Source organism: Stegostoma tigrinum, chromosome 22 (genome assembly GCF_030684315.1).
Source record: "Stegostoma tigrinum isolate sSteTig4 chromosome 22, sSteTig4.hap1, whole genome shotgun sequence".
Lineage (NCBI taxonomy): Eukaryota > Metazoa > Chordata > Chondrichthyes > Orectolobiformes > Stegostomatidae > Stegostoma > Stegostoma tigrinum.
Genome location: NC_081375.1, coordinates 35,733,010 through 35,751,904, shown reverse-complemented (window position 1 = coordinate 35,751,904; position 18,895 = coordinate 35,733,010). Strand labels below are relative to the sequence as shown.

At 40.5% G+C, this 18,895-nt stretch overlaps 1 protein-coding gene across 2 annotated transcripts in view; it reads right to left on the bottom strand.

The window, feature by feature from the left end:
* Window positions 1-18,895, bottom strand: part of pik3r5 (phosphoinositide-3-kinase, regulatory subunit 5) — a 108,162-nt gene that overhangs the window by 58,244 nt on the left and 31,023 nt on the right. Inside the window, exons 3-5 of one of the 2 annotated variants that reach the window (XM_048555320.2) lie at window positions 9,074-9,174; window positions 4,603-4,671; window positions 3,083-3,221 (exon numbers count right to left, since the gene is read on the bottom strand). In XM_048555320.2, the coding sequence (XP_048411277.2) occupies window positions 3,083-3,221; window positions 4,603-4,671; window positions 9,074-9,174 (309 nt within the window). The remainder of the gene's footprint in view (window positions 1-3,082; window positions 3,222-4,602; window positions 4,672-9,073; window positions 9,175-18,895) is intronic. The other variant, XM_059653551.1, reaches the window with a different exon arrangement.

Below are 18,895 nucleotides of genomic sequence, written 5' to 3'. Positions count from 1 at the left end.
CTTGTTTGGCTTCTCATCCAATCTTGCCACACATCTCATCATAGCCTAATATTGCTCAGGCTCCTATATGTCTCCACCCAGTAATCAGAATCCCATCACAGCAGCTGGGTAGTTTAAATTCAGCTGATTCAGTAAAATCTAGTTGAATTAAAAGTGCTTGGCTGAACACCTACGCCCTGTCCACAAAAATGACCCCAAGCTTCCAGTTGTCTGCCACTGCAACATGCCACCATGTTCCCATGCCAACATTTCTGTCTCAGGCCTGCTGCAGCGTTCCATAGAGCCTCAGTGCAAGCTAAGCATCTCATGTACCACTTGCAACCTGCAGCCTGTGGGACTCAACATCAAGTTCAATAACTTTAGAGCCGAATTCCATCCTTCTTTGTCTTGTCACCCACCCCACACCTGGCCCTATTAGGACATGGGCTTCTTTTAGCTCAGTCACCCATTCCCATGTAATCCTAGGCCCATTATCACATTATGTGGGTTGCATTGAGTGCAGGGAGCCCATTTTCTCACTCGTAGTTCTTATTGTCTTTTGTTCAGATTTTCTTCTGCCCTGCTGTCCATCATCTCCTTGTTTACCCATCCCTTTCACATCTCTCTCTCTCTCTCGGCTCTGTCCCCATCTATCCATTCACCTCACCCCTTCCCAGCTCAGCCAACCCCCTCATTTCGGCTTCAGTACACATCCCAGATTTTCTAGCTAGTACGCATTCAGATGAAGAGTCACTGGACTTGAAACATTAACTCTACTTTCCTCCCATGAGTGCTGCCAGACCTACTGAGTTTCTCCAGCAATTTTGGTTTTTGTTTCAGAACAAAAAGCCTCTCTTGGTAATGGTGACCATGAAACTAGTGGATTGTCAGAAGGGCACGACTGGTTTGTTAATATCAAGGGAAGCAAATCTGCTGTTCTTACACAGTCAGGTCTATGTGTGATTCTAGGTCCATAGTAATTTTGTTGACTCTTAACTGACTTCTGAAATTAACTAGCAAGCCGCATAGCTGTAATTGAGAAGGTGGTTCAAGAACACTATACAAGAGCAATTCGGAATGGATAGCAAATACTTGGCTTATTAGCTTTATCCCTACTGAGAATGAATAAACAAATCTTCCAATCCTTCTCAAATGTGGGATTAATGCCAGATGAGTGGAAAATTGTAAAGACTACAATTTTGATCAAATGGACTGATCAACTTAACAAAACGGTTTGACATCAATGGTACAAAACTTTTAGAGATAATAATAAAGGCCAAATTCGATTTGAACTAGGAAAAGATGTGATAATAAATGAGAGTCAGTGTAGATATCTTAAAGAGAAACTATGTTTGACTAATATGTCTGGGTTATTTGGTAAAGTAACAAAGTGGATGGATGAAGGTTGATGAGGTGTATGTGAATTTTCAAAAAGGTGTTTGATCGATAGACTTTTTAGTAAAATTGAAACTTAAAGGGGGATCCAGGACACAGTAGCAATGTGGATATGAAATTGCCCAAGGGGCTGAAAGCAGAGAGTAGACAAATAGTTGTTTTTCAGAGTGAAGAGAAGTATTACTGAGGTCCCCATGGGAGCAGGTTTGGGATCACTTCTCTTTTTGACCTCAAACTGAGTGTACAGGACATAATCTCAAAGCCTGGAGATGAAATGAAACCTGCAAATGTACAAAACAGGAGAATAGTAACAGATATCAGGGGTCACAAACCAGTTAAATGGGAGATTTATGGCAGATAAAATGTCGTTTAGAAAATTATTCAATAAAAGGTGTCAGGAGATGACTTAGTTCAGGCCAATTAATTAAACATCAATGGTGGAGAAGAGTTTGAAACTACTAACAGGGAGGCAAAATAATATGCACATGGAAAAGTTTCAGTTCATTAAGGAGGACAAACACAAAACCATTATTTTATGCAACGAGTTACAATAATCTAGAGTGCTCTATCAGAAAAGGTAGCAGACATATATTCAATAGCAATGACAAAAGGGTGTTGGATAAACATTTGAAATGAAAAGAATTGCAGGCTCGGTAGCAGGATGTGGTAATCATTGGACAGTCTTTTTTAAGATTCAGAAGCACCTTGAACCACAGGGCCCTGCATGTCATACTGTTCTGTGATTAAATAATGCAATTGCTGACCTCACTCAGGAGAATTGAACAAATTGTTTTGAATCAATGCCAGTATAAAAGGCAAACCATGGTCTATTAATCAAAGTCAAGAGAGATGCCTTCTGCTCATTCAATTTCTTCATGCTTTCTTCAGCATTAACATTAGTAAACCCTCTTGGGACAAATAAACAGGGCTAAAAATATTTGCTGCATCTCATTTTGGCTAACACATTGCATTAACATAAAAAGTAACCACGAGCATTTACTATATTTATTTCGAATGAATGTCTTTTCTAGAGCAGACCAACAAAATTCAAACCGTAAGACCACAGACTTCTGAATTGACATACACAGACATTTAAATGAGCTCATGAAAATATTCAAAAAGGGGATATCCAAGCTACAAGAACAGACAAACCACTTTGTGTCAACAATATGTTCAAAAACCTATAAAGACGCTGGCTTGAGTTTCAAAGTCCACATTCAGTGGAACAATACAAAGACACTTTTGATTTTCCATGCTAATGTGCGTTGTATGAGGAGATGGTAAAGCAAATGAAGAGCTCCAGACTTCTGTGTGGAATGCAAACCCTCAGCCTTTTGCGAACAAAGCCAGAAGTCACATGACACCAGGTTATAGTCCAACAGGTTTATTTGAAATCATAAGCTTTCGGAGCACTGGTCCTTCAGCAGGCAAAGTCTTGAACAGTTTTATATTTGCCATATTTCAGGACATTATGAAAGCAAAGCCATAAAAACTACTTATCTGGTCTTTTAAACTGAACCATGTAAAACACGAAAACAATATGACCTGCTGTACTTGACTATTACAGTGTTTAACATTTGATCAGCTAAGTATTGCAAGGAAAATAACTTTGTTCTTGCAGAAGAGGCACTTTACAGATATAAAACCTTTTTCTAAGTATACTCCTCAAAGAATGTAATTATAGAACTATACTGTAAAATGTTCCTACCTGGTGCCTTCATTTCATCTTGGATAAATGTTAGAAGGTCCTTGCAAATATTACAATATGGTACAGGCCACGTCAGAAGACCATGGTAGATACTGTATGCATTCTTGAGTAGGTTACATTCCGGTGGAAAATACGGAGTCTACAAACCATGACAGAACAGATTAAGTAAGTGTGCAAAGACTAAACTACTCTATCGAAAAAATAGTGCCTTAAAGGAACTTCAATTCATTAGAAAATTATCTTAATTTCCTGAATATTTTATAACGCTTATTTTAAAGATCAAATTATTTATTCTTGGGTGTCTTCAAGTGCCTGTCAGTAATTAATGTTCAAGAGTGATACAGGCATAACATCTATCAGGTACTGCTCTTGATAGATGAGAATATATCCATAAGTCAAGTGAAAAAGAAAGAGGACTAGTCCATTTGGCCCCTCAAGCCTGCTCCACCACTCAATCGAAGATCTGACATTCCTCATGCACACTTTCCTATCCTTTGATTCTCCTACTGATCAAGAATCTGTCTATCTCAGCCTTAAATTTGCATAGCTGCCTCCACAGCTGTCTGAGGCAAGGAATTCAAAAGACTCATAAGTCCCTGAGAGAAGTAATTCCTCCTCATCTCAGCTTTAAATTGGTAGCCCTTTATTCTGAGAATATGTCCTTTGATCTTGGACTCTCCCATGAGGGGAAACATCCTGTCAGCATTTACCCTGACAAATACCTTCAGATTCCTATATGTTTCAATGAGATCATTTCTCATTCTTTTAAGGTCCAATGAATAGAGCCCTAATCTGTTTAGCGAACACTTATAAGACAATCCTTCCATGTGGGGATCATTTATTAGGGATTAATATGCAAAACATTAATACAGCACTTTAATACAGAAAAAAATGTCAAAAGCACACAACAGGAATAAGAAAATAGAAGCTGAGGCAAAGAAGAAAGGCTAGTTTTAGTGAAAGTAATGAGATTTGAGGAGGTTCATAGACAGGGAAAGGAGACAATCACATTGAGGGTAGTAAACTGAATCTAAACAACTGACAGCACAATCAGAAATGATAGGGAGGGATCACCAAAGGATGCACATGGGTTCAAAAGCAAAGAAACAGAGAATTTAAAGAGAAGGGGCTGGCAGGGCTTGAGAATGTTGGTAAAAGGAGCAAATGACTCACTAACGATTTAAATACAAGGAGATTCGTACATTTGAAAGGTTGGAGAAATTCACTTTCCATGATCATGTAAAGTGTAGTGATCAAAATTATAAAAATTCTTCAGTTGAAGCCTAGCCAATGGTTTCAAATAACCTCCTTATTTTTATAGACAAAAAAAACACACTGTGCAGTGAAAATAGCTGCATTTATTTTTCCATTAAGGAGCTTACTCAAGCAAAAGTTAAAATTTCACAATGATTCTGGAAGATCTCTTATAAAAATCACTTCTACATTCTAAATGTGATAGTGTACTATCACACCATTTGAACAATTATCCTTTTCTATTACATATGATTACTCATACTTACTCGTAGAGTAGCAGAATAAAACATTAAAGCCAGTGGCACCAATAAGTCATACTGACACATTTCCTGCACCTGCAAAACATAATTCACACACGTCAGACATCACATTATCCTTAAAAGTGATTTATCATTTCTTTGTACAACGTTATAAAAACAAACAGGTCAGTAACACGTGTTCAAATTTGATTTTCAATGTTACACCAGGATAAATTTTTTATAGTAACTTGGTATTTATTTTTGTTTTAGCTCATCAAACAAAAGTATGACTTTTTTGGAAATTAAAAAACACTAAAGTAGGGTTAGTGTGTTGGTACTATGATACATTCTGCCTGAAAGCAACAGGATGCAGGTTCAATGTATGCAATTTACCACAGAATGGGAGGGGGACTTCCTTGGTTCATTGTAAAGAAAAATACACCTAGGTTTTGAATACGACAGTGAACAGAGAAAAATTTCTCGAAGGCCAATAACCAACAAAAGCAGAAACAATACAAATAAATCTTGGGATTTCACTCATGCAGCATTCATTACAAATATTAAGTAACCAGTTATAGAGTCTAGAAGGAGATTGCCTATTTACTCTCTTGCCTGCGAGTGGGAAATGATTAAAGAGATGGAGCTCATGAATGGCATATCACCTGCTGAAAGGCCTGTTCTCCTTCCGTAAATTCTGTATAATGGTAATTGTAACAACTATAACATCAGAAATTAGATTGAAAACTTAATACTTTTCAAACTTATTATTCCTTAAACTAAAAGCATTGATTTGATTTCTGACTATGCTCCTCAGCAAATTTTTAACCCTTGATTTGAAGTTGGAAATGCATGAACATAGTTTTACCAAAGACACCAACTCTCTGAGATCTAATGCAAATGGTTTGTGTGAGACTTTGGTGACCATTCTAACCTGGAAAGCATCACAATCCATCCTAATAGCATCCTTTGACCTTGTCATCCATACAAACATTGTTTTTGGCTGGGCTTAATGAGAGACAGTAATGATTCATTTTCCAAGATGGTAAAACGTTGAAAAAATTTGATAGACACAATAGGGTGCTAGAAACCTTAACTGGTGACTTAGCAACTGTGTCACAAAGAATGACATTGACTTTGCAGACCAGGAACAGGTCATGTAGCCCTGTTGGTCTCAGTAAGTACTTATGATCCACATGAGTCCCTACACATCCTTCTTTACCTAAATCTATCAATATTGCCTTTCTCTCTCTTGTACTTAACTTTCCCGTAAGTGTATTTATTTCAATTACTCTGTGTAGTAGCAAGTTCCATATTCACAGCACTCTGCTTCAATTAAAAAAACGTTTTTCTGAATTTCTAGTTGGATTTGCTCTCGTGACTATCCCATGCTTATGAACCTTTGTCTTGAGTTCTGTCTACATCTACTCCATCAAACTACTTCATAATTTTAGACTTGTATTGGGTCTCCTTTCAGTTTCTCTGTTCTAGAAAGAGGATCCCAACCTTTTACCATTCTGAATGCTGTCCTGGGTGAAATCAACAGTGAGCTATAATTAAAGGTTTGCTTGTTTGCTACCTTTTGCCAATGTCGTGAATTCTACATTGTTTATCAGAACGGGATCAACTATGAATGCTTGGTTAATTTTTTTTTGAGCAATACTCCACCTTTGAACATCAAACAAATAAGTCTGTGTTTTACATAAAAGATATTGCCTCTTCATATTTCGATTCACTGGCATCCCCTCAAATGGACAATCAGCATCATTTCTGAATGGTCAGAGAAACATATCCAATGATATGGCCAATTTATTGGAATGTATGTTCTCATTGTTTTATTCTCAACACTAAGCTGAGATAAAACAAAGAAGGGACCTACAGCCAATATTCCTTGGGCATTTGCAAATTTAATTGTTTCTCTTGTTGTGGTTATGATCTCAACAACAACTACACACCATATAAAGTTAGCATTCTGTGGTGATATCTTTACAAAGAATCATCACACTATCCTCACAGGGAGGCACATTTGTGTTTCACAGTGATCATCACATCAGGGTTGCAAATTTGCAACTAGTTTGCATTTTTAGATAAAAGCTGTGTGTGTTGAATCTGCCCTACAACCTGCTTCAGCCCAGAGAAGTCAGCACAGAGTCAGGCTTTAAATCAAATATCAGACGTTAGAATCCATAACAACTTAAACATGATAAACGTTTTGCTTCACAAACTGCACAAAACATATTAAATTGCATTATTTCTTAGTTTGGTTTTGATTTGATAAATTCAAACCAAACACTGACCAAGAATAATCTCCAGTACACGATGAATTAATCCACTCAGGCATCTAGATAAAAATTGTTAGTTTCAGCTGTGTCTCAAAGCAGGTAGTTCATGCTGGATATTTTAGTTTTCAATGATAATTTTATTGATACACTTTGCTCCTCATGAGTTAAGCTTCTTGAATATGTTTATCTGCGTACTAATGCCTGACTGAAGTGCCCCTGTCACAATGCGTTCTCAAAGTGTGGGGCTTGTTCCTTGATGGCTCTTTCAGTAACCATCAAGTGAAGGTAACTTTGAAAGTATTTTATAAAGCTTTGCACTGGATCGAGAGGAAGGAGGACTGCTCCCTTGACTCTGCAGGCAATCGCCTCCCTCTTGTGGGATTCACTTCACTGAGAAAGGCTTAAAAAGACTTCCCCCTGGTCAGAGGAGTGTCTACGTGGAAGTACATCCAGCTCAATCTAATTATTTTGGTTAGGAGCTTTTAATGATCCTAGTTTCTGGGTCACTTAAACTTGTGGGCTACATCTCTGCAGGCCAGGCCAGGTGAATTTTCAACCCTATGTCTCTGAACTCGGAAACAAACTGATGAGAGAGAATAGTCCACATCTGGAGTACTGTGTCCAGTTCAGGTCACCTCATTACTGGAAAGCTGCGGAAGCATTACCAAGATGTTGCCTGGAATGGAGGGAAGATCTTATGAGGAAAGGTTGAGAGAACTAGGGCTTTTCTCTCTAGAATGACGAAGAATGAGAGGTGACTTGATAGTGACTTGATAGAGGTGTACAAAATGATCAGAGATAGATTACCTACAGTGTGGAAACAGACCTTTTGGCCTGACAAGTCCACACTGCCCCTTGAAGCATCTCACCCAGACCCACCCCCCGATAACCCACACACCCCTGAACACTATGGGCAACTTAGCATGGCCGATCCACCTAGCCTGCACATCTTTGGACTGTGGGAGGAAACTGGAGCACCTGGAGGAAACTCACGCAGACACGGGGAGAATGTGCAAACTCAGCACAGACAGCCAGCCAAGGCTGGAATCAAACCTGGATCCCTGGCGCTGTGAGGCTGCAGTGCTAACCACTGAGCCACTGAGCCACCATGCCACCCTATAGATAGAGAAGATAGAAATAGATAAGTATAGATAGAGTTGACAGCTAGAGACATTTTTCTAGGGTGGAGATAGCTTTTACAAGGGCACATAGTTTTAAAGTCAAAAGAGGTAGATAGTGGGGAGATATCAGAGGTAGATTCTTTACTCAGAGAGTGGTAGGCGCATGGAATGCATTGCTAGAGAAGGTAGTGGAGTTAGCCTCATTGGGGCATTTAAGCGGCTATTAGATAGGTATACGGATGGTAGTATAAGGTAGCAGTGGAGGTTAGATAGACCCTGGGCTCTGGGTAGAAGTTTGGCACAACTTCGTGGGCTGAAAGGCCTGTACTGTGCTGTACTGTTCTATGTTCTATGTTAAAAGAAAAAGGTGCGATAAGGAAGTAAAGAATAAGAATAAAAACTTAAACAGTAGCTCTAGGTGACCAAAGAAGAGATGGAGGAAGCTGTTGTAAAGTAAGAAGCAAATGAGGGAAAATGAGTGGAATCTGAAGAAAGGCTGAAAGCAATGAATCAGTCGGTCCAGGAAAAGAAGGGCAGCTCAACGCAGTTCCAAATCACAGAATCAAGCATCAGAAGCTTGTGGTGACAGATATCTCACAACGGTCTGGAGAGCCAGCCAATGCTGGCATCTTCAAGGCAAGGCCTACTGAAGCCAATGCCAAGTGGGTAGTGGGCATACGACCTCCCCATAGAACAAAGGCACCAGGGACAGAGGCCAATCAGAGGCAAGGAGTCGCTCTTGTTGGGAGCAAACTCAATATTTTCCCAACACTTTCACAATGAGGATATCCCAATATTATTGTAATATGAAACAAATGCACACATTTTGACTAACCTAAAAATGCACTCATGAACTATTCAATCTCATATTTGTGTATTACAAACCCGAGCAGTTGAGTATGTCTAATAATGCTTCTGGTCACAAAAGTATGCTGAAAAATATTGTATATCATACATTCACAAAGTTATCTTTAAAATGCTTGTTCTTTTTTGACTAAAACATGCATCATTCCTGTCACAAACCAAACCAATCAACTTCAAACAGAGGAAAGTGTTTGTAAACTCTGCTGAGGTGGTCTATTTTCCCTTGTCCCTTACCTCCTGAGTTTTCAGCAGTATCTTCTCGATGAGGATTAAAAAGCTGTGGGGATCTCTGCTCACGAGTTCTTCCAAGCTCCAACGGTTCACACAGAGACCAGCTGAAAAAGAAGGCCAGGACTGGTTGACAAAGTAGCAGTAGAAGAACTCAATATATTTGTGTAAAGGGATGAATGCAAGATTTTTCCTGCCAGATGGACAATGATTGGCACTGGATCAGTTAGCAGCCTGGTTTGTACATTGTCTGATTCAATTTTCCATTCATCGTGTCAATTTATTCAACAAGGTGTATATAATTGCCAAACTGTCCACATGATCTCTATATGTAGCTTTTCCAGGTGCCTGTCACTGGATAGCAACAAGCAGAGAAAGCATGAATGAATTCAGGCATCTAGTACACCTCTAATCTTAATTACAGCGCCAATGGTAGTCATGTGTTCAGACACCTGGTATCTGAAGCTCTGTAATATCGTCCTTAAATCCCTTTGCCTCTCTTTTATCCCTGAAGACACCTTTTCACAGAATCATGGAATCCCTACGATGCTGAAAGAGGCCATTTGGCCCATCAAGCCTACACTGATCCTCTGAAGAGCTTCCAACCCAGACTCAGCTCTCTTCCCTATTTCTGTAATTTTGTCTATCTCTTTGACCAGGATTTCGGTCATCTGCCCTAATATTTCTCTATGCACCCTTGTGACAATTGCTGGCTAATACTGCTCCTGTGTATCGACTTGGAATTTTTTAAAAATAAAATTCACAATTTATAAATGTGAACTGTTTTTAACAAATATTATCTATGATGCTCCTATGCGATTTTGCTAGGAAATAGGAAACAAATAGGAAACAGTAAAAGTTTGAACATGAATTAGAATTTTTTTGAAATGCTTTAACTTTGAGAATGATTAAGAAAAGTTGGGGAAACTCCTACTTTTAAATGTCAAGGGTTCAGAACAGATTAATTCTGTGTTTTTTGGCATGGCACAATAAGTGAAAGCTGGAACTTACTGCAATGTCGTGTAGAAATAATACTCTGTGATTTTTGAGAACATTAGTTGTTGAAAATTGTTGCATTTCATGTTAGTTCCGTTTTCCACCCAGATGTATGAATCTAAACCAATCTTTCTATTGCTGAGTAATTATTGCAGTTTCAAAACTGTCTCGTGTACTGTCAAGGCACTATTTACAGACTGTGTTACTGTCAGCTTAGAACTAATTTTATATAGATTCGTCCTTCTGAAAGCAGTTTTTCTTTTACACAATGAAGTAAGTCATTTGTGTTGAACGCTTCCCTTTAAAAGGTTGCAAATGGCAAAGGGCATCATGTTCGGGGCAGGGACTTTTCCCAGTGAATTACTCAATGGAATGTAAATTGATTGGGTGAATGAATGTACGTAAGGAACAAAAAAGTATAATTTAACACTTATAATCATACAGTATCCAAATTACTGTTTGAAAAGAAAGAACTCGCAGTTATATAGAGTTGTTCACAGCCTCACAAAAGAGCTCTACAGTCAATTAAGTATTTTCAAAGAATAGACACGATTGGAATGTAGTGGAAATTAGCAGTTAATTTGGACACAGAAAGAACCTACAAACAGCAATAACATTATGACTGAATAATATCATTTGCGGGGTCAGACACTAGGAATGTTTCCTTTTTCTTCCATGGGATCTTTTTCATCTGCTTTGATAAAAGAGGTGTCAATTGCAGTCTTCATTGCAATGCTCTCTTGTTTTTAAATTTAAGTATCTTGACTGCTCTAATTAGCATTGCAGTTGCTGAAGTTGCACTTGAATCCATAACCCTCTGACCTAGCCTGGCAGCAAGCCAAGTTAGACACCTATGAGTTTATGCTGTTCTGATAAGAAGAAAATATCTGAGTAACACCAGTAAAGTGGCTATATTTAAAATGTTTCAAAAAAGAAGTAATGTGTAGGTTGAATCAATGACAGGTTTGAAAGAGTCTCTTTAGACCAGTTGTTGGATAAAGTGTTAGCATTAGTAAGTCATTATTATGAGTCCTAACAGCATTCAGTTTGCCGGGAAATCAAAAATTTTTGCAAATAAAGCAAAGAAATCATGTTCTAGAAGACTTTCTTGCCCTCCAGTCGAATTTATGTCTTCAGCACATTCTAGCATGGGCGCATATTCATTTATTTAAGTGCTCCAAGGAGGAGGTGGAAATAAAGATAGTGAAAGATACTATGTAGAGCCATATGTGTTCTTAGAAGTGGGGAGGATGCTCACTTCAAATAGCGGTTTTTGTAAACAATGTGTGTAACATTTGGCAAAAATGATTTGAAATACCATACTTATCAGTTCTATGTGAGTGCAAAAGTGTGTGTATGTCATCCACTTAACAAACTCCAGATCTTACACCCACCGTGGCTTCGGCTTGATTGGAGTATCATGAATGTTTGATCAGTAAATACTTAGCATTATACACAATGGCAGAGGATTGGGAAGCCTACAAAGACGAGCAGAGGACAACTAAAAAGGAAATGGGGGGCAGAAGATTTAAAATGAGGGTAAGCTAGCCAGTAATATAAAAGAAGATTGCGAGAGTTTCTTTAAATATATAAAGGGCAAAAGAGAGGTAAAAGTAGACATTGGGCTGCTGGAAAATTATGCTGGAGGAGTACTAATAGGGATCAAAGAAATGGCAGAGGGACTGAACAAATACTTCATGTCAGTTTTCACGGTGGAAGACACGAGTAATATCCCAAAAGTTCAAGAGACTCAGGGGATTGGGGAGGGCTGGGTTGGGAGGTGAGTGTGGTAGCCATCACTAAGGAGAAAGTGCTAGAGAAAGTGAAAGGCCTGGATAAGTCAAGTGGGCCAGGTGGGCTACAGCCCAGAATTCTGAAGGAGGTAGCTGAAGAGATAGTGGAAGTGGTAGCGGTGAGTCCCTAGAGTCAGGGAGTGTCCCAGAGGACTGGAAAATCACTAATGTAACCAAACCTGTTTAAGAAGGGAGTAAGGCAAAAGACGGGAAATTACAGGCCGATCAGCCTAACCTAGGCCATTGGTAAAATTTTGGAGTCTATTGAGAATGATGAGATTTCTGAACGTTGGAAATGTTTGTTAAAATAGGGCAAAGTCAGCATGGCTTCATCACGGGGAGGTCATGCCTGACAAATCTGTTAGAAATCTTTGAGAAAGTAATGGATGCTATCTACTTGCACTTCCGGAAGGCCTTTGATAAGATGCTGGACAGGAGGCTGCTGAATAACATAAGGGCTGATGGTTTTATAGGTAAGGTACTAGCGTGGATAGAAGATTGGTTGTTTGGCAGAAGCATAGAGTGGGGTTAAAAGGGTCTTTCTCAGGATGGTATCCAATGACTAGAGGCATTTGGCAAGGGCCAGTGTTGGAACCACACCTTTTCACTTCATATATTAATGATCTAGATGTAGAAACTGAGGGCATTCTGGCTAAGTTTGCAGGTGATACAAAGACAGGTGGAGGGACAAGTAGTACTGAGGAGGTGGGGAGGCTGCAGAATGATTTGGGCAGGTTAGGAGAGTGGGCAAATGGAGTGCAACGTGGGAAAGCGTGAGGTCACGCACTTTGATAAGAAGAACAGAGGCATTGACTATTTTCTAAATGGGGAGAAAATTCAGAAATCTGAAGTGCAAAGGGATTTGGGGGCCCTAGCCCAGGATTCTCTTCAGGTAAACTTGCAGATTGAGTTGTTAATTAGCAAGGTAAATACAATGTTGGCATTTCAAGTGAATTATTTCAAGAAGACTGGAAAGTAAAAACAGGGATGTACTTCTGAGGCCTTATAAGGGTCCGCCTGGACCACATTTAGAATATTGTGAGCAATTTTGGACCCCATGCCTCAGGAAGCATGTACTGGCCCTGGAGCAGGTCCAGAGCAGGTTCATGAGAACAATCCCAGGAATGAAAGGCTTAACATATGAGGAATGTTTGAGGACTCTGAGTCTATGCTCAATGGAGTTTAGAAAGATGAGAGGTTATCTAATTGAAACTTACAGAATACTGAGCAGGCTAGATAGAGTAGATGCTGGCAAGATGTTTCCATTAACAAGTAAGACAAAGACCCGAGAGCATAGCCTGAGAATAAAGGGAAGACACTCTAGAATGGAGATGAGGAGAAACTTCTTCAGATAGAGAATAGTGAATCTATGGAATTCATTGTCACAGATACGTGAGGAGACCAGGTCATTGAGCATATTTAAGACAGAGATAGATACGTTCTTGATTGTCAAGGTGATCAAAAGTTATGAGGAGAGAGTGGGAGAATAGGGTTTTGAGAAACCTTTCAGCCATGATTGAATGGTGGAGCTGACTCAATGGGCTGAATAGCCTATTTCCTGCTTTTATGTCTTATGGTCTTATGGGTGTAGGATGGGTCTGAGTGCGATGCTCTTTGAAGTGTCAGTGCAGACTTGATAGGCTGAATGTCCTATATCTGCTTTGTGGAATCATTCAGTTACAGAATCACAAATTCATATAACATGAAAACAACTTGCCCTAGCCAACCATATTTTCCAAACTAAACCAGTCCCCTTTGCCTGCGTTTGGCCAGTCACATTCTAGATCTTTCCTATTCATGTTTCGTCCAAATGACTCTTAAATGTGGTAACTGTACCTGGCAGCTACGACTTGCTCTGGCAGACGCTTGATTCTATCTGTTTACAATACTCGAGACTTTTCAAGGACATTTTATTTTTTAAAAATGCCAATTGCATACCTATTCAAAACAAAAGACAAGATTTATACTATATTAGAGGGGATTGTTGAATGGACTGAAAGAACAGTGTTCTTTATATTAAAATATATAGCTTCCAATACAGACAAATATGCACTGTAAGGCACATATAATAATATACAGGGCCCTGTGCTTTGTAAACAGAAAGAACATCTACATTCATCATGTCTGTTACTACTCAACAAAATAAGCGACAGGCTTTTGTTCACTGGTTCATTTCTTAGGGAATGCCCAAACCAATCAGAGTCAATCTACTTGATTTAACATTTCAATTAAGCTTGTTATTTAACTGTCAATCATCATTAATCAGTGCCTCCTCCATGGATACATCTCTAAGTCCAAATGCGACCAATCAACAGTCTCTTTTCATGCAATATAAATGTTGGCTTTCCTTTTGAATTGGGATTTTCACAAATTTTTGAACCGTACAAATGCTGGCAAAATGAATCTCTTTACTCAAATCTGTACTGCCAAAATATTATTATTGTTATTATTAATAATAATTTCTTTAAGTTTCTCTATTTGTTTTTTACACAGGTCAAATACATAAACTATTGCAATGCCCTTATTAATATTACCTCATATCCACATAATGTTTGAAATTAATCTGTACGAAATTTATATCAAACTTTTTTTTTACCCATCTGTCTTAAGAACCATTTGGCCAGAGTTCTGATGGGTGCCATCTCGTACAAATATCACTCCATTCCTTCTTTCTTGAACAAAAGAACAGAGCTCCACACTTCTGACAAGAGACTCTGATCAGGGTTCCCTCAGAAAAGGGGAGCTGTACTTCCTTTCTGCCAGTTCTTTCAGAGTGTATGGCTGTCAGGGGAAGGTGAACAATGTCTCTTTTTCACAGCATTCAGCTACTGTATTCTGAAATTTAAAGGTGCTTGTGGCCGCTTTGACGGCTGCTGTTAAACAGTACATGTAAGGAAAGTATAATCATAGTGTGCTTGGAGGGTGGAGTACCAGATGAGTATGGTTGTACAGTGCCATTAAGTAGGGTGGCATGTTCTAAGGTGCCAGGTTGCCATGTAACTAAGATGCTAGCTGAGTAGGCTTCCAGCTGGGTAGGGACTAAGGTACCTGGGGGGCGGGTGTTGAGCAGGGTACGATGTCAAGAGGGAGGCTAATGACGTGGGGTGCCACTGTGCAACTTGGCAATCGGACTAGGTGAATGATGCATGTATAGTGGAGCTTTGGGTGGTTGGGAGAGATTCAGATCTAACTGGGGTTGGAGAAGGTGAGCCTTGGGTCTGGGGGTTTTGGGTCCAGTGGCGGATAGTTTAGTTTGGGTCCAGAGAGGGGTGGGGGTGTTGGTTTCAGCAGTAGGGGTTACTGGGATGGAGTCCATGGTGGAGTAAGGGGTCAGATCCTGGCTTGGGGGGAGGGTGATGGGTAAGGTCAAGGTCTGATGGAGGTGTATTTTGGGTATGTATGGAGTCTATTGGACTGTTTCTCAGGGAGTTATACAATGTGATTAATAATCTCAACTTACCTGCGTAACTATTTTACTTAATTTTATTGGAATCCTCCAAAATATCCAATTTAACTATTGGAGAGGAGTTGCCTAGAGGAAAGAAAATACAATTTTTCCGTCAATTCCTTTGGAGTATGCTGTGATGGGGATTCCGTGGGGTCTCCTTGCAACTTTCATCTACGCTGAAATAGTGACTGCATGGCCATCGGACAATGTGGGCTTATGTTCTTTCTTAGTTGCAGTTTTGATGAACACAATGCTATTTAAAGCATGCATGATCAAATGATGCAGAAGTTTTATTTTTATTTCTTCCCAGTTTCTAAATGAGCCCATTGAGAGGGACACAAAGAACAAAGGATGGGCTGCATAATGAAGCAGTTGATGCAAACATCTAAACAAGAACAGGATATGTTTAGTCAAATTGTGTATGTTGTTATCGCAATTCAGAAATTAACCTGCTTTTTCTCTGGCACCAACAGTTCAGACACATACAGAGAACACAACATTAGAATGTCATTTAGATTCCAGCCCAAACAAAATAGCGGAAGTACAGAGCAAACAGCTCTGGAAGTGCAGAGCAAAGTGTGAAGTTGGATGAACACAGCAGGCCAAGCAGCATCTCAGGAGCACAAAAGCTGACGTTTTGGGCCTGGGCACTTCATCGAGTTCCCATTATCTCTGGAAGTGCAGAGCAAGTTGGATTTGAGAGAAAAGATTACCCCATGTTGGAGGAGGACAAGAATAATATTCCAACCATCTTTCTCTTTCAGCTGCTAAAAGAACCGTTGTTCATTTCCTGTATTTCTAACTTTACCTTTGGTAACATCTGTTTAAGCCTATATTTGCTCCCACTCCTGTTGAACTTTCCTTTTCATTGATTCTACAGAACAGCAATCCATTCACATTATGCAATGGTGTGGCAGGATAGAGATTTGCATTCAGGGTTGTTTTTACATGATAAATTACCAGTTTTGACTAGGCTATATGAACATGGCAAAGAAGGCTAGCTATTTCCCTTATAATGAGGCACAGGTAAAAGGGGAGGCGATGGTCTAGCGGTTTTATCGCTGGACTGTTAATCCAGAGACCCAGATAATGTTCTGGGGACCTGGGTTTGAATTTCACCATGGCAGACAATGGAATTTGAATTCAATAAAATGTCTGGCATTAAGAATCTAATGATGACCACAAACCCATTGTTAATTGTTGGAAAAACCCATCTGGTTCCCTAATGTCCTTTAGGGAAGGAAACTGCCATCCTTAACCGGTCTGGCCGACATGTGACTCCAGACCCACAGTAATGTGGTTGACTCTTAACTGCTCTCTGGGCAATTAGTGATGGGAAAGAAATATTGCCTAGCCAGAGATACCCTCACCCTCAATAAATAAAGGGAACAAAAAACTAAGATCCTTCATCCCCGTCCTAGTTTCCCATACGTTTTGCTTATGGTTTCACTGAGCTCCTTGAGTCCAGAACATTTATCAGATAAATAATGGGGTTGAGTTGCAATAAATTATTTCTCTGCTGAGCCAGGAACATGGCTGAATGGCGTTATGAAAAGTTGGAGCCGGGCCATTCAGAGCTAATGCCAGAAATCATTTCTTCACAAAAAGGCTGCTGGAAATCTGAACCCTCTCCGCCTGTAGAAGTAGCTGGTGAAACTAGATAAATTGAAACTATCAAAACATACAATTGTTACATTTGCAGTAGGCAAGAGTTTTAATAGTTACCAAACCTAGGCAGGTAAATAAAGTTAAATTATGAATGAATTGAATGTTGGAGCAGGTGTAAAGGGCTATTCCTGTTTCAACACTCCTTCCTTTTCTTTTGATTGACTAATGCTTCCACTGACATGGCATTCAATATCCATTACACATAATTTTCCCTGTAATTTTCCTAAGCTTCTAGAGGCATTGGGTCATGAAGTCAGTGGTTACTGTTTCAGGGCAGAAACAGGCCCTTTTGTCCAACTTGTCTATGCTGACCAGGTTTCCCAAACTAACTAGTCCTATTTGCCTGTGTTTGCCCCATCTCCTTCTGAACCAGTCCTGTTCATATATATGTCCAACTGTCTTTTAAAAGTTGTAATTGTACCTGCATGTACAACTTCCTCTAGTAATTCATTCTATATACACACCACACTCTGTGTGAAAAATTTGCTCCTCAGGTCACTTTTAAATCTTTCCCATCTCACTTTATCGCTGACCCTTGTCATTTTATAAACTTTCTAAGGTCACCACTCAACCTCCGACACTCCAAGGTGGAAAGTCCCAGCCTATCCAGACGCTCCTTAGAACTCAAACTCACTAGTGTCGGTAATATCCTTGAAAATCTTTTCTTCACCTTTCCAATTTAATAATATCCTTCTTACTGCAAGGCAGCTAGAACTGTATGCAATACTCCAAAAGTGGAGTATTGGCAGATGTGCAGGTGAACCTCTGCTTAGTACGGAATGTCATCTTGGGGTCTGGGATAGGGGTGAGGGAGGAGGTGTGGGGGCAAGTGTAGCATTTTCTGCGGTTGCAGGGGAAGGTGCCGGGTGTGGTGGGGTTGGAGGGCAGTTTGGAGTGAACAAGGGAGTCACGGAGAGAGTGGTCTCTCCGGAAAGCAGACAAGGGTGGGGATGGAAAAATGTCTTGGGTGGTGGGGCCAGATTGTAGATGGTGGAAGTGTCGGAGGATGATGCGTTGCATCCGGAGGTTGGTGGGATGGTTTGTGAGAACCAGGGGGATCCTGTTTGGGCGGTTGTGGCGGGGGTGGGGTGTGAGGGATGTGTTGCGGGAAATGCAGGAGACGCGGTCAAGGACGTTCTCGACCACTGTGGGGGGAAGGTTGCGGTCCTTGAAGAACTTCGACACATGGGACATGTGCCAATGTGGTATACATTGTACCCGGTGTGGCTTCCTGTACATTAGGGAAACCAAGCGGAGGCTTGGGGACCGCTTTGCAGAACACCTCCACTCGGATCGCAATAAACAACTGCACCTCCCAGTTGCGAACCATTTCAACTCACCCTCCCATTCTTTAGATGACATGTCCATCATGGGCCTCCTGCAGTGCCACAATGATGCCACCCGAAGGTTGCAGGAACAGCAACTCATATTCCGCTTGGGAACCCTGCACCCCAATGGTATCAATGTGGACTTCACCAGCTTCAAAATCTCCCCATCCCCCACCGCATCCCTAAACCAGCCCAATTCGTCCCCTCCTCCCACTGCACCACACAACCAGCCCAGCTCTTCCTCTCCCCCCACTGCATCCCAAAACCAGTCCAGCCTGTCTCTGCCTCCCTAACCTGTTCTTCCTCTCACCCATCCCTTCCTCCCACCCCAAGCCGCACCTCCATTTCCTACCTACTAACCTCATCCCACCTCCTTGACCTGTCCGTCTTCCCTGGACTGACCTATCCCCTCCCTACCTCCCCACCTATACTCTCCTCTCCACCTATCTTCTTTTCTCTCCATCTTCGGTCCACCTCCCCCTCTCTCCCTATTTATTCCGGAACCCTCTCCCCATCCCCCTCTCTGATGAAGGGTCTAGGCCCGAAACATCAGCTTGTGTGCTCCTGAGATGCTGCTTGGCCTGCTGTGTTCATC